The sequence below is a fragment of the Achroia grisella genome, unplaced genomic scaffold, assembly GCF_030625045.1.
Source record: "Achroia grisella isolate CSIRO2021 unplaced genomic scaffold, CSIRO_AGI_Agris_v1 utg4116, whole genome shotgun sequence".
Lineage (NCBI taxonomy): Eukaryota > Metazoa > Arthropoda > Insecta > Lepidoptera > Pyralidae > Achroia > Achroia grisella.
The window spans coordinates 1034854-1050054 of NW_026712845.1; the positions used below are offsets into that span (position 1 = coordinate 1034854).

A 15201-nucleotide genomic window follows, 5' to 3' on the forward strand; every position below is an offset into this window, starting at 1 on the left:
ATTACTAACTTTTCCGCGAGACCGAATGCTCGTCCTCAAATGATTGTTTCGACATACGTCCTCTATTTTAATCGCTTACCACTTATTGTGTAGGTAGTTTTAATAGTCTATTGTTATCATAATGAACTTTATAGAACAGTATGTATGTAACGCATCCTCTTTTGTTGCATGTAGTAAACCTAATTATACACTTTCTGAACATCAGTAACAGTTCCAAGTTCGACACAACCCACCATTCTAGTAAATTCCACTATATACTAGTTTATAGCACTGGCTTCGGCTCTACTAATAAAGAAAATGATTATAAATTTTTGCTTCTAGATTTTATTTGTTTTTTCGTATCATTAAAATATTTTAGTTTATTTAACTTCAATGCACAAAAATAAAGCTTAGGTACTTGTGTCACCTTTCTGCGTTATCTACTAGTCAACTATGAGTGGTGCGGAGAAAGACTATTTTTGGTTATTGATTTTATTCTTCTTTTCATGGTAAACAGCATTAATCAAATTATATTCTGCGCTTACAAATATTCAGAAATAGATTATATATATGTATATTTTTGTAGAAGGTAATATCAATCGTCATCATCAGATAAGATGACATTGATGACTTGACACGATACGGCTATGATTAAAATATTGTTGATCGGTGACGATAATCATCATTTACCTACAGAATTCGATAAAGACTATACAGGGTCATCAATTCTGAGTCGTTTTACTGCTGCACCGTAGTTCCCCGTACGAGGAACATTATTCGTTTTATTGTAGTGCTCGTATGTCCCCATACGGGGGCATCATTCGTTTTATTGTAGTGCTCGTATGTCCCCGTACAGGGGACATCAGTCGTTTTATCGTAGCGCTCGTGTGCCCCCCCATACAAGGGGCATCCGTTTTAACCATTACGCTAATTCCGAGTTATTTGCTAACTTTCTAAAGCATAATTACGAGTGGAAAGGGTTAATAATGTATTTTACATTAGAAAGCCCTTATCGTATGTTAAATATAAACGGGTTAATAGGATTCATATTGTAACAAAGTAATTATTATTATAATATACTATGTTCCGAGTACAAATATTTACAAAATGATTAGATACTGTTGTTTGGTATATTGTACATGAAATACAATTTAAAGATTACAAATTAATATACCTACTTATCTGTTGTTTATTATCGGTATACTATTTGTATAAATACTTTACAAAGTATATCAGACTAGTTAGTGCGCCCTGTTTCACTCGGTTACAATGATTTATAATACATCGTCGTCGTGAGTTGAAATCTGTTTGAAATAAATTTTTTTGTGACTGACCGGAGAAGTAATTACCAAAAACAAAAATCTAAAATTTCTAACTGCCCTATTCGGGATAACAGTCGTGATGACATGTTTTTTCATGTTAAATGTAGTCTGTCACTCTGGAATAATGTGCTTTATGATTGAATGAAAACGTTATTTATTACAAACATTGCTATTATAAACAAACAAATCTTTTCTCTGTATGATAGTATAGACATATGTTCTTGCTATTATATATGTTAATGTTGTCTGTTCGACATAATTTGTGTTAATTTACCTACTATCACTCGTGGTAGAGTCACGTAAGTTGACAACTCGGTCAGCCATTAGTAATGTCTGACAAATGACAAACAACTTAATTCTTAGTTTTGAAATACCTATGAAGGTTTAAAATCATTAATTCAATACATTATAGCCCCATTTTTCAGATAACATAATTATAGGTGCTTAATTATATGTAGATATTGCTGAGAATATCTACCTAACTACCTACACTAAATAACTATTACAAAGTAAAATCCCCCTAATATTGACTAACATAGACTTGAAAATACAGTCATAAAATTCGAAAGACTTCCAATGACATATTACATATATTTATACATACATAGATACATATGTATTTACGTAGGTACTTGTTTATTGCTCTGTTTCTTACGATTATTATGGAAAACAAAGGAAAGCGAAGCGTAAATTGCTATTGCAAATTGAGTTGTGAAGTCTTGAAGTGGTATTGCGAGCAGGGGTGCCAATATTAAAATATTTACCATCGAAACAAAAAATAATCAATGTGATAAATACTCGTATATCAGCTCAATTTGGCTCTGTAATTTAGAACAGCATCGTATTTTGACCGATTTTTGATAGTCGATTTATCGCAAAATTTGAAACTTGTACCAGAATAAAATTGTCCTCGTATTGAAGATTAAAAATTTTGTACTTCGACGAGGTCCTTCTTACAGTTGGCATCCCTGATTGCGAGTTGAAGTCTGCGTGTCAAGTTTTGCCGCGAAACAAAGAATGGCTGCCCGCGCACGTGTGTTGTGGACCGGCGAACCGTAGGGATGTACCAATGCCTACATGATATCGATAACTATTTATTTAAGTAGTACTCAAATCATATGTCGATAATAATTCGTCATACGACTAACCCCAAAGTATCAATACTGCCTCATATGAACTATATGAATTTCGATTGACCTTCTCTTTTGGGTAATGAAATATAAAGTCGTATCTGATTTTATCTTATTTTGTGTTTGTAATAAATAATAAATAAATAATCTTGCACAAATAACACATCGCCATTTAGTCCCACGGTAAGCAGAGCTTGTGTTATAGGTACTAAACAACTGATATAAATACATACTTAGTTTTTTTTTTGTAAATATATACATAATATACATAAAAAACACCCAGACCAATTCAAACAATCATACTCATTAATATAAATGTTTGCACCGTGCGAGAAATCGAACTTGAGTCAACTTTTCTAATGACTTCAGGTATCGAGTTCTAGGAATAGACTGTCCCCAAAGTATATATCTGTTTTCAAATTCAAAACATCTTTATTCATGTAGGTCTATTACAGACTCTTATAGTATGTCAAATCTACCGCCGGTTCGGAATGATTTCCAGGTGAGAAGAACTGACAATAAACTCAGATTGTATTCTTTTCAAATAAATGTTGTACATGTTTAAAACAATGCAGGTTCATTTTTAAATTCAAATTTGGGTTTAAATATGTTTCGGTTATATACCAATTATTTGAGTCGATGCCAGTACTGAGTGTCGAAACAAAAGTATCGACTCGCATTTACTTGCATTAGCACATCGCTAGCAAACCGCCAGATAGAGTGCGAACTTGGTGATGTGAGGCCAGTGACCTCGTGACGTACACACAGCTGATATCAAAGTAGGTCAATTAGTTTCCCAAATGAATACCATTTACATGCCTAATAGCGCATACAGGCATAACTATTAATTCGTTAAAAACTAAAACGTGAAATAACTCAAAATAGGCGATTATTCATGTTTTAAACTGAGTTTATTTATTCACTGTCTAATAGCTGTTGCACCTTCGACTACTACGTCAAATTTAATTTAGTTTAAACCCTATTGCGTTCGACAGTAAGTCACCTAGGTGTCTACAAAGGCACTACACGAAACGTAATAGGATTTGCTCCATCCATAGTAGGATATACCTAAGGAGCTATCGATAAATTATGTCAGACAAAATTCATGATTTTTGACACTTCGGCAATAACAAGCACGGAGGGACCGTGCTTGTTGTTGCCGATACTATACTTTTTATATAGATTTATTTCTTTTTATGATTTGACATATTTCATAATAACAAATAAACGCTAGTTTAAATCGTAACATATTTTTCATGTCAGAAGAAAACGGAAAATAATATGAGTTTTTCGCTCGCTGATGTGTTCTGGTACAATGAAATGTGGAAATAATTTTTCGTTTTCGTCAAGTTATTAAACCCAGATTTTGAAATGTAACTTCAAGCAATGTAGTTCCACATCTCAACACTTCAAATCTCGCCTCCTTTAACGTGTAACAAAAAATTCTGTTAACTCATAAAGTGTCAATTAAAATACGTCCGATAAAATTACGCTATCGGCGCGAGGGGTATTAAACTTGGCGAGTTCTACAAAGCAAAAGTTATAATGATTCATGTAAGGTAGACGTTATTAGACACACTTTGTGGGTTCGATTTCAGTCTTGGGTTTTGGTTTAACGAAATATAACTATTACCCGACAAACAGATTGTTGATCAAAAATTTATTGCCATCCATTTTATAGCATTGATATTAAATAGTCTACCCAATGAATCATGTCAGGTCGACTTCCAGGCTCCTTCAAGAAAATATTGTTCTCAGTGTCATAAATAAATTATATTAATACATAAATTCATTACAATGCACTAACTGACCTGACTACATATTCTGCCTATAGTTCTCCACTGGTACCAGCTTATGCTGCTAACGCAAGCGGGTGCATCATTCCATTATCATCCATAAAAAAAAACTATACTGTCTTACATCTGCATAACAACGCACTACATTTAAAAATCTATTAAAATCTCATTACCTCTCATGCTGAGTGATGAGTTCATTGAAACTATGAGTGTTTGTATATAATTATCATTTTCTATATTATATTTGTTGTATATATATGTATTAACACATGATAAGTTGTCGCGGTTTGGTCACCGAATAGTCATGACTAGGCTTCCAAGCTGTATCCGAACTTTATTCAATACCTGACGATGCCTCGTTCAGAGGTGAAACACGTGTTGCAATATGGGTGTAGACTCTATTGCCTTCGGAATTTGATCACTATTAGAGAAGGTCGTAATGTTAGTTTAAGTTTCCGCACTGTATATTTGTGATCTCACACATGCTAATTGTAGCGGAGTTAAACAAAATAACATAAATCCATTGAGTAGTAAAATGGACTTCCTCAAAATAACACCTAATTCGATAAGTTATAAGTTGTACATCTATTCAAACGTTTTCTTTCACAGTCTGAAAGGTACATTCCAGAGTGTCGTAGGCAGTATATGTATTAATGTTAATATACCTATACAAAACTAACCAAGTTATGAGCACTTATAATTATTGGTACTTATGTACAGAATTTAGTTCAGATATGTAAAAATAACTGTAGCCAATGTATGCAATCTTGAGAAATAAAATGTTAGACGACGTATGTTAATAAAGATTGCACTGATTATAATTATTTAGACCGTAACCACATCAGTAAAATGTCAGTAGTCACTTTTTATAGGGATAAGTTTAGTGAACGGAGAACTAACTTGGTAGTATAGTTTAGTTTTATTTTATTATTAATTTAAATGAGAAAATATGCTATTTCTGCTATTTAACATAGTTATGAAAACATTTTGGCTTTAAAAAAATATTTATTTATCTTGTATTGTTTTTTAATTCATTTAAATGTTTTTAATGTCGTTTTCACATAATATATTGATGAACATTCCCAAATCGACAATATTCGAAGATTCTACAATAACAAAGAAATAATTAATATTGAATATATTTTAATCTTAGTTCCCTGAATATTTATCACAATTTTAATTTGTTTTCCGTTAATGCTAAGCTGTTTAAATCCAACGCGAGATCGAAATGACGAGTTTATCTAAGCAAAGCCGATTGCATTTTTAGAGGAAATATAAAAATTAATTATGTATGACTAATTGCAAATAATTGAAGTAATTAATTTTATTAATCTTTAATTTAATTCAGTTGACTTATTTATTATTAGTAACGTGTCGGTCATTATTTCGTTTTTAGTGCATTATTTTAGTCTGCCATCATATCTATAAGAAGAATATACGTACCTTCTTACGTCCTTTTATGCATATCATCTTTAGCACAGTCTCTTTTTCGATCATCCTCATCTCTCCCCTTGTATCCATATTATTTACCAAGGATTCAGGACCTTTAACTTTTTTTAACCCCTTTGTGAACAATGTTCATTGTTTTGTTAACCCCTTTTGTTTGTTTATATATTTCTGTAAATGTACAAACGTAAACAACAAGACCTACATTTCCATTATTTAAATTAAAAAGAATTTATGTTGTATTTTCTACCTATGCCAAACGAAGACTGCAGGATACTGTATGTTATATTAGGATAAAATCTGGTTTCTTATAACGCAGTGCCAGGATTTCTGTATATGTGCATTTTCGAATTCTTCGGGAAGAAATACGAATCAACCGTTACTCGTCTAATAATTATATATTATTATTTATTGTAATATACATAATAACAGCAGCAAGCAGACTTTGACCGACTGGTGGCAATGACAACTGAGTATTCGCGATTAGTAGATTATAATATTAAAGCTGTGTGGTTATGTCAAGTTATATTTTAATTGATAACAGCTTTGTTGCTGTTTATTTGTTAGTGACTAATTATTTATAGGCAAATGCCTAATGATATTACGGCGCCAATGCTGTTTATATGCACATGTAATCTTATGCACATATTATTATTTATTACTGCCAAATTGGGGTTGCCACTTTACTGGTTTCACCACTGAATTTGGGGGATTCGACCACCCTTTTAATGGGCAAAAATTGTTTCTAGTAGTTGGTTTTTTAGTCCGCAATATTGAAAACTTAATGTATTTTTATATACTTCCCATTAGAAAAAATAATTAGTTTTGAAGACACGTAGTAATATATATTACTTATTAAACGAAACATCATTTTCAAAAGCACTTATCATAATTGCAACAGATTAAGATCAAATACTTAGCTAATTGTATGTGTACACAAAATAAATATTTATCAATATTATTCACCTATCTCATTTTAAATCAAAATCGGTTACATGAAGTAGTGGAAGTAGAAACAAACACACACGAAAATTGTTAGTAAGCTTAATACTACTTAATGATCGTATATAATTCCAGGGAAGGAACTTAAACACATATAATTTTTATTAAGGACGTGCTTGCACCTGCCTAGTTACCAAATTTAAATATAACCCAAAATATTGGTTCTAACAAAATATAATCCGAAGTGGTAGTGCAAACATTAAAATATCTCACTAATAATGTAATTAAATATATAGATAAACTTTGTATATCTTAATGAATTTGTTCTAGTTTTTACTTGATAAACCAATTTCTACATATATGATATATTTGAAATTCATGAGAATTGTATAATTATTTTGTATGACCCACTTAAGCATTGTTGTACAGTAATAGTAGTTTTTGTATACGTTCCTTCGCATTATATTTCTTTTGTTTCTGTTTCTATATAATACACTTAGTGATGGCGTATAACGTAAAGCTTTTTTGACACTGGCACATAAAAATATGTTTATATAGTTTTTCATGAGAGTCTCCTTTTGTTTCTTATTATTATTAATTGAAATGTGGTTGTAAGTTCTTGGTTGTTTTCATTGTTAAAAATATAATTTATTTGTTTTTATTTATTTATTAAAAGAAAACCAAGGCTGATTATACTTAATTAGAATCAATATAAACGCCATAATAGTTTAAGTTCATACACTCTATTTACAATTCCATATACAGTTGAAATTGCTTATTGATGCAATCCGTTTTATAGTAACATTTATTAGATTCTATGTTATATTTAAAATAGTTCCAATACTCATTACTTTATTGTCTTAACATGTACCTACGTACTGCACGAAGTACTCCTAAGAAAGACTGAAATATCGGACATTGTTGTCTCGTTCTATAAAGCGGGTGCGGTAGCGATCAATATGCTGTATTAATAGATTTTTATCTAATTATCTACGGGGAAGTTTTCTTTGTACTACGCTTTCGTGGAAACTGGATAATTTATGACGCCCATTTATAGCGACATACCTTTTTGAAACGATTGTGATAGCTATGAATTACTGTAACAACACGTGTGCGTTGCTAACCCTTTAAAAACTCATTGCTGTAGTCCCTAGAGAAAACCTCGACAGGTTCAGTTCATTTTACAATCTAAGTGTGTCATGGTGGAAATTGTTTGCGATATGACTCGATATACTCGTATTATTACAGAGAAGATTATTAATTTTGAAATTTTTATATCCTCACTATTTATGCTTCAGAATAATGTCATTAGTCATGTTAAGTATGTATAGAACAACAAGCGTAGGCTTCTATAAATAAATAAATATTCTTGGACAATTAACACAGCGCCATCTAGTAAGCGCCGTCGTCCACGGTAAGCAGAACTTGTGTTATGACGATGAGTCCTAGACGACTCATATAAATATGAGATTTTGAGTTTTGTAAATACATACACAATATACATAGAAAAACGCAGGCTGATACAAAACAATCATAATCATGATTACAAATATTTGCACCGTGCGAGAATTCCAACCCGCGACCATCGGAAGTAAAGCGGCTTAACCGCTAGACCACCGAGTCCGTCAAATCTATTCGATGTTATCACCATTCAGAAATGAGTTACAGTCTTTTACCATGTGTTGTGCATTGAGGTATTATGAATAATATCAGTGCATAATTAGCTTTATAATAAACGTTAAAAGTTTATTCTTCTTTTATATGAGATGCTGTCATAGAAATACTGTGAAATCACTCACCCACAGTAATTAACCCGGGAATGTAACTTATGTTTTCCCGCCAATTAGTGTATTAGGTATGCGAATTCTAAGTAGACACTACGACTATATAGTTAAATATATATCTATAGTTATATAGTAAAACTGTGCATTAATTTTCGCAAAATTAAAACCATTCACTAATGAAGAGCCATAGTATCTGTAATTTACTGAAAACTAAAATGAATGGTGCAGTACGATTTCAGTGAAATTCGAAGTGATGAAGATAATTTTTCACAAGCATCAAATTGTTCGAGCAGTTTTTATGAAAGTTACTTTATAAAAAGTTATCTACATAGGTACCTCGGTCACACAAATTTAAACGCTAAACGGCTTACTTTGTTAGTTGCGTTTCGTCTTTAGGGTGAGAAAATGCAGCGAATAAAGCATGACATCTTACCCCACTGATCGATATCTCATCCAATTCATACGGGGATCGAAATTACGACGGCCTGAGCCGAGGTTCGAACCTCTAGCGGTGCCCTTAGACTAAAGTCGTATCCGATAAGCAGGCAGGTTGGCGTTTAGCCACTCCATAAGACCCTTCTGCACTCGCCCCCTATCGTCCGTAAAGGCCAGCTGTGACCAACAGCATTAGGGCAGTCCGAAAAAAAATTATATCTTATCCCCACGGAATAGCATTGTATAGGCGGCATCGCCAGCGGCACATGACAGTGTGATATCCGTAACGCCATTCATGTATATAGGCGACCGTTGCCACTTATCAGCAGGTAGGCTGTCAGCATGTTTGCTATTCCAATTACGTAAAAAAATCCGTAAAATTGTTATGTTTACCTATAATGTGTGCATAACATTCTAGAGTGACTGCTCAATGATATATTCTCTGACGTCCGTGAGGTTATCACAGGTCGGCCGGATCGCGGAAACTCGTCCACATGGATCTAATTCGCGCGTAAACACGTGAATTATTGCAATTTAAATTATTAGACATTGTAATACTATTTTTGTATGTAATTAGAAAGAAAAACAAGATAACGGAGGACTAAAATGCGTGCTAATTATCCAGTAATTTAAAAATTTTAATACCTTATTCTTCCTTCAATCAAAACAATAGCCTAAAAAGCAAGGTACACGGCGGCTATAGTAAGTGAAACTGATGTACCTTACTTAAAACTTTGCAAAGTTATTGAATAATTATTTGAATTTGAAAATTTTGAATAATCATATATTTTTTTAATCTACAATTATTTAAGCTGTAATAATGAATCACACATTTTTGAAATGCATTTAAAGTTTCAGTTATTATTTAAATAGTTAGCAAATAATTTTATATTGCATTTTTTGTTTCTATTAAAGACACTCCTTGCAATCAACATCGGAACGCGCTCATTATGAATATTATTATATTATTTTTTCTTTATATATATATTAATTGTAAGATGGATATGTTTTATTTTTTATTTAACTATCACTATAATATCCTATTTATGTATTTAGAACTCTTGTACTGCACTTACCTTACCCGTTATAGCCCACTCTTATTCACATTTTTTATAATTATGTTAGGTATATTTTATCATATATGTAAATGCAATAAAGAGTATGTATTTGGGTTGAAATATATCCGGGAGTATGTATGTTCAGAACATCTTGGGTTCAAACATACAGATCTAAATTGTTTGTGGCGCTTGTAAGTATCGTATGCTTCAACATCGATAGTTGACAATGCTTTTGACTACCTGGTTTAGATTAATTCGATTATTAAGCGTTATTGAGAAATAACTATCCAACCATCTTTGGTTAGGTTTCTTAATATCATATTTTGAATGTTTCGAACCTTGAATGTTCCTGATTGGACTCAATTAACCGGTTATGATACTCGGCTCTTGTAATATGAGTTTTTAAGTAATCATTTAGAAATATTGCAAAGTAAACATATAGTATACCGCGGACATAGTAGATAGATAGAGATATTCTATATGTTAATTAAGGAATTATATCGTAATTGTACAACAATAGTTTTTTGTGAAAGAGTAACAAACGAGTGCATATATCCTTACAAGGTTAGAGTAGTAGTGGTATGATTTAGTACCCGATTGTAATGTCGTGAGTTCGAATCAGGCTCACATTTCAACTGAGAAACGATAAAAAAATATACCCAGCGAATTGTAGACATGACAAATGGACCACTATATTGGCAGTTTACAATTTAATTTGATGCGTCTTATTACCCCATATGGGATAACAGTCGTGAAGTTATATTAACATTGTTCAATTCAGTAATCATAATTCCTAAACAGAGATGTTTACCTTATTCTTATATTATTTAACTATCTACTGACCCCGCTTTTCCTGAGTGTACATGTAATATATATATGAACCTTCCTCGAGTCACGTAGTTTTAAAGATTTAAGCATACATGGACAGACAGCGACAACGACTTTATTTTATACAATGTATACGCGGTATTTCCAACTGCACACTTATATACGTTTATTATTACTATTTAACGTTTATCTTTGTGTTGTTTATAACATAACCGCTTGCAATTTTTATAATTGCACCTGAAGATAATACATCAAAACCGGTCGCTTAACAGCGCGTTAGAGAGGATGCGCTAGCATCCGTCGGCAAACTGCGTCCGACCTAACAACAATAACTGAATCATTATCTACAGATTAAAATACCATCTTAACAATATATATTTATCATATTTTTACTTATAAAGATGCCAATGAGATATAGATACCTAGAAAGGATCGGATATACAAATACCAGTTTGTAATTTGAAATTCGAAAGTGCACAGTTTCATGTAAAAATATTTCTCAAGTTCTAAGTAACACGCGTCTGACATGATCGATCGGCTTCTGCAGAATACACGTGATAGAGTCTAGCATTCCGCGGAATACAGTCATTGTCATGGCATATAATAATATAAATAATAAATATAACTCAGATTATCACAGACAAACATATAATGAACTGAAAAATACAAAAAACATCAACAGACATAACTACATTTCAGTATGAGCACATTTCGTATGTCTTTGCTGTTGGATCAACAAAACAGTAATTATTATAAGTAATTTAAAAATAAAATTACCTTGAACCCTGAAAACATCTACTACAACAATAGCCACTATAAAAAGAAAAAGTAAATACCTAATTTTTAATAACTAACAAACAAACTAATAACCTACCTGATGGTAACTGGCAACCGTCGTGTCGCCTATTATGAATTTATATTACTAAGATATCGCGTTTAAGTGAAGCCTGTGGTATCCCACATGCCTTACCATTTCTTGAAAGACTAAGATCATGCCTCCGTACTCAGTTTATCTTGCAAAAAAATTAAAACTACAATGTACCTATGTATAAAATAATATAAAAATTGAAGTTATATCATAAATAAAATTACTTTACAGGGTCGAAACAAATCCTGCACAGTGTGAATGGACGTTTTCGACCGCGCAAGCTGATCGCCATCATGGGACCCTCAGGCGCCGGCAAGTCTACCCTGCTGGACGTCCTCTCAGGGTACCGCATCAGCGGCGTCGGCGGTGCTGTGTACATAAACGGCAGAGGACGAATTATGAGTAAGTCTATAGTAATATTATAAAGATAGAGAAAGAAAGAATGGATTTTATTGTGATGAAACTAATTTTTAGAATCACTTTTTAGGGTAGGCATTGTCCCCAAACGAGTTTGTGGCTCACATGATATTAAGTGATTATTGCCGCCCATGAGTTACATATTATGATATACATATTATGTTAATACACAGAAAACTCATAAAAATATGACATTCCAGGCGAATAAGGCCACTAGTAACTAATATATGTATATACTATTTAAAATGTTGTTATGACCAATATAAACTAATTGTTTTAAATTTAATGACATAATACATTCCCTTTATTAAATAACCAGCCCGCCCCGGCTTTGCACGAGTGTAAAGAAGAAAATGACTCTCTTACACCACTCGTATGTTTTTCTCTTTTTCAAGTAAATTAGATATTTAAACTGTTTAGTTTAATGGATAACTATGAATAGATTAATCGGTAGCAGTTACTACAATACTAGGAAAACAATAACAGACGAAGGGATATATAACATATCTTAAAAATATAACTCTCGAATTATTAATTCTATGTAGACGAAGTGGCGGGCATCAACTAGTATTCTTAAAATCGTTTTGTTTTATATTTAATTGCCATAATAATTTGTACATTGCAATATAATTATAGCTGTAAGTTACAATAACGATAACCTGAGAATAACTGTTATATTATAAGTACCTAGATATTAAAAGTTTATTGCGTAAATATTTTTATTGAATATCGAATTGCATAAGTAATTGGAGATCCTATGAATCATTCCGTCATAATAAAAATAAAAATAAATGTGTGTTTGGTGTATTTTCAACCGTATGTGTATGTCAATTAGTATAATTGTATTTTTTGACTCTATGATAGAGTACTTGATACATGTGTCGGCCTAGACTTGTTTTCGCGTCTTAGGCACGCCACTGCCCTCAGTTATTGAACTTAAGGCCATCTGCTGATAAACATTACATTCGGTGCAATAATTAATCAGTGTCAAGTATACTTTGTTTTACAACAAACAACAGATTGCATTTGAAACGATATGTGAACGTGTGCCACCACTACTGGCAAACCCCATTATTCACTCAGAAAACTCTTTAATTGAGTAGATATTGTTTGTAATTACTGATGTAAATAGGTTTTTCTTGTAAATACATTAAAAGTAACATATTTATGTTACTTTTCATCATACCTACTAATAAATGCTGGTATTATACCATACAAGAATAGAATTCTCGATATACAGAATTATAATTTTCAAAACCATTCTAATTCGCAAAACCACATATCTACTTACTTAAAGCCAGTTATATTCCAAAAAGACAATATGTAGAATTTATAAAGATATTGCTTCGTACACTAAAATTTTAGTTGAATTTAGTATAATTATTAATTTAGTATAAATTAATCCTTTCGAAAACACGTGGTAAAATATTAGAATAAGGTTAAAAGTAATAGGTTTGAAACTAAATTACTTTAATAGAAGATAGTGGCCTAAACCCTAGCATATTGTTTTTCTGAATGAATTATTTGATGCACGGTTATTTTGCTACATCGTGTTTACACAGAGTAGATTGAAATCCAAGTGGAGTAGATTCCACATCATATCGGTGTCAATAATAAGCATTTATTATTATTATTAGTAACTAATGAGGAAATCCTCACCCGGACACAGTTCAAGGATCAATTTATCTGATACAGTTGATTAGATTTTTGCAAGAATGTAGTTCCGTATATGTATATAGATATAGAAATAAATATAGATAGCTATCTATGTTCTAAATTCACACACAATATAATTTGATAAGCACGGTACGTTCATAGTTTGTACCGCCAAGTCTTAGATTAATTTGTTATCGTTAGACATTTAAATTATTACTCATATTGTTTGGTGTCGATCAAATTCAAACTCAGAAGTGAGATCTTATAGTCTGGGTGTTAAACCACTAAGCTATAAAGGATATATTTTTAATAAATACCTATGCAAAATGCACCCCCTGCGCTAACTTTATTCATATGTCATAGGGGCACTAATATAAGATGATAGAATGTGGATGGAGACAGGTCAGAATTCACGAATTCACTGAAAATTATCCTTATTTTATCCACTATAAATGAGATAACTGTCCTGGCTCCTGAAGATGATTCATCTCTTCATATTCTATTAGTACCCCGCGAGTGTATACCGTTAGCGCCTGCGAGTGCACTATCCTATCTCATAATCATACAAAAAAGTTACCCATAGTAATTTTCTTTTTATAGGAATCTATAAAAAGAAAATTACTATGGGTATGCTGCTATTACTGGGTATGCTGTATACTAATGGAAAATAGGTTTTACAGATATTATTTTGTTTTATCTAATAGCCTCGGTGTAACTTTAATTGGTGAAACTTTACATTTATAGGAGAGATTGATTATTATCAATGTTAATATCTGAAGTATAGAATTAAGTTTTATATGCAAGAATGTAGACTTTCTCATACCGAGGCTATTAGACAAAATAAATGAATATCTATAATACCTACTTTCGCACTTCTATTTATACTGAAGTACATCATTAATGTAATTAACGTCGAGTATGTAATATATGCCGTCACATTAAAATGATAATAATATCGTTTAAGGTCCCGGACTTTAACAATGTCACGTTATTCTCTGAAGGGTAGAAAAGTAGGTAAATAGGTAATACCTAACCTCATATATTTTAATAATATGTAGGTTGTTTTAACTTTACATTAAAACGAAAGTAGTTTTTCATTAATTTATTTGGTTTATAACAATATTTGAAAATTGGAAGTTTCTTAATAAGAAAATTCAAAACTTGCACACTTTGCTGAAATTCATGTGGTACTCTACTTAACTCTACTATTGTAATACTACTTACTTAACTATACCATTGTATTATTTAGTAAAACGTAGTGGTTACTTACTCAGTGTCACTCAGAAAAATAGATTTTTACTTTTTTTACTATACCTTCTATAACCAGTTTGAAATTTAAATATCGAATTAGAATAAACATATAGAATAAAAGGTTATCCTATTCCACACATAAGTAAAATAGTGGCTATACAATAATTTGACAATTATTTTTTAATAGAGAATCTTCAAATGCAGTATATTATATTTAAATGATGTGACACGTAATGCAATTCTTAAAAACAGATCATATTATCTAAATTTATTGTTTTCAATGCTGTAT

General features: G+C 31.7%; 1 protein-coding gene across 1 annotated transcript in view; it reads left to right on the forward strand.

Annotated features, from left to right (window-relative positions):
• LOC131844664 (ATP-binding cassette subfamily G member 4) overlaps positions 1–15201 on the forward strand; it is a 46181-nt gene that overhangs the window by 15907 nt on the left and 15073 nt on the right. The window contains exon 2 of the mRNA XM_059193600.1: positions 11820–11990. Within this exon, the coding sequence (XP_059049583.1) occupies positions 11820–11990 (171 nt within the window). The remainder of the gene's footprint in view (positions 1–11819; positions 11991–15201) is intronic.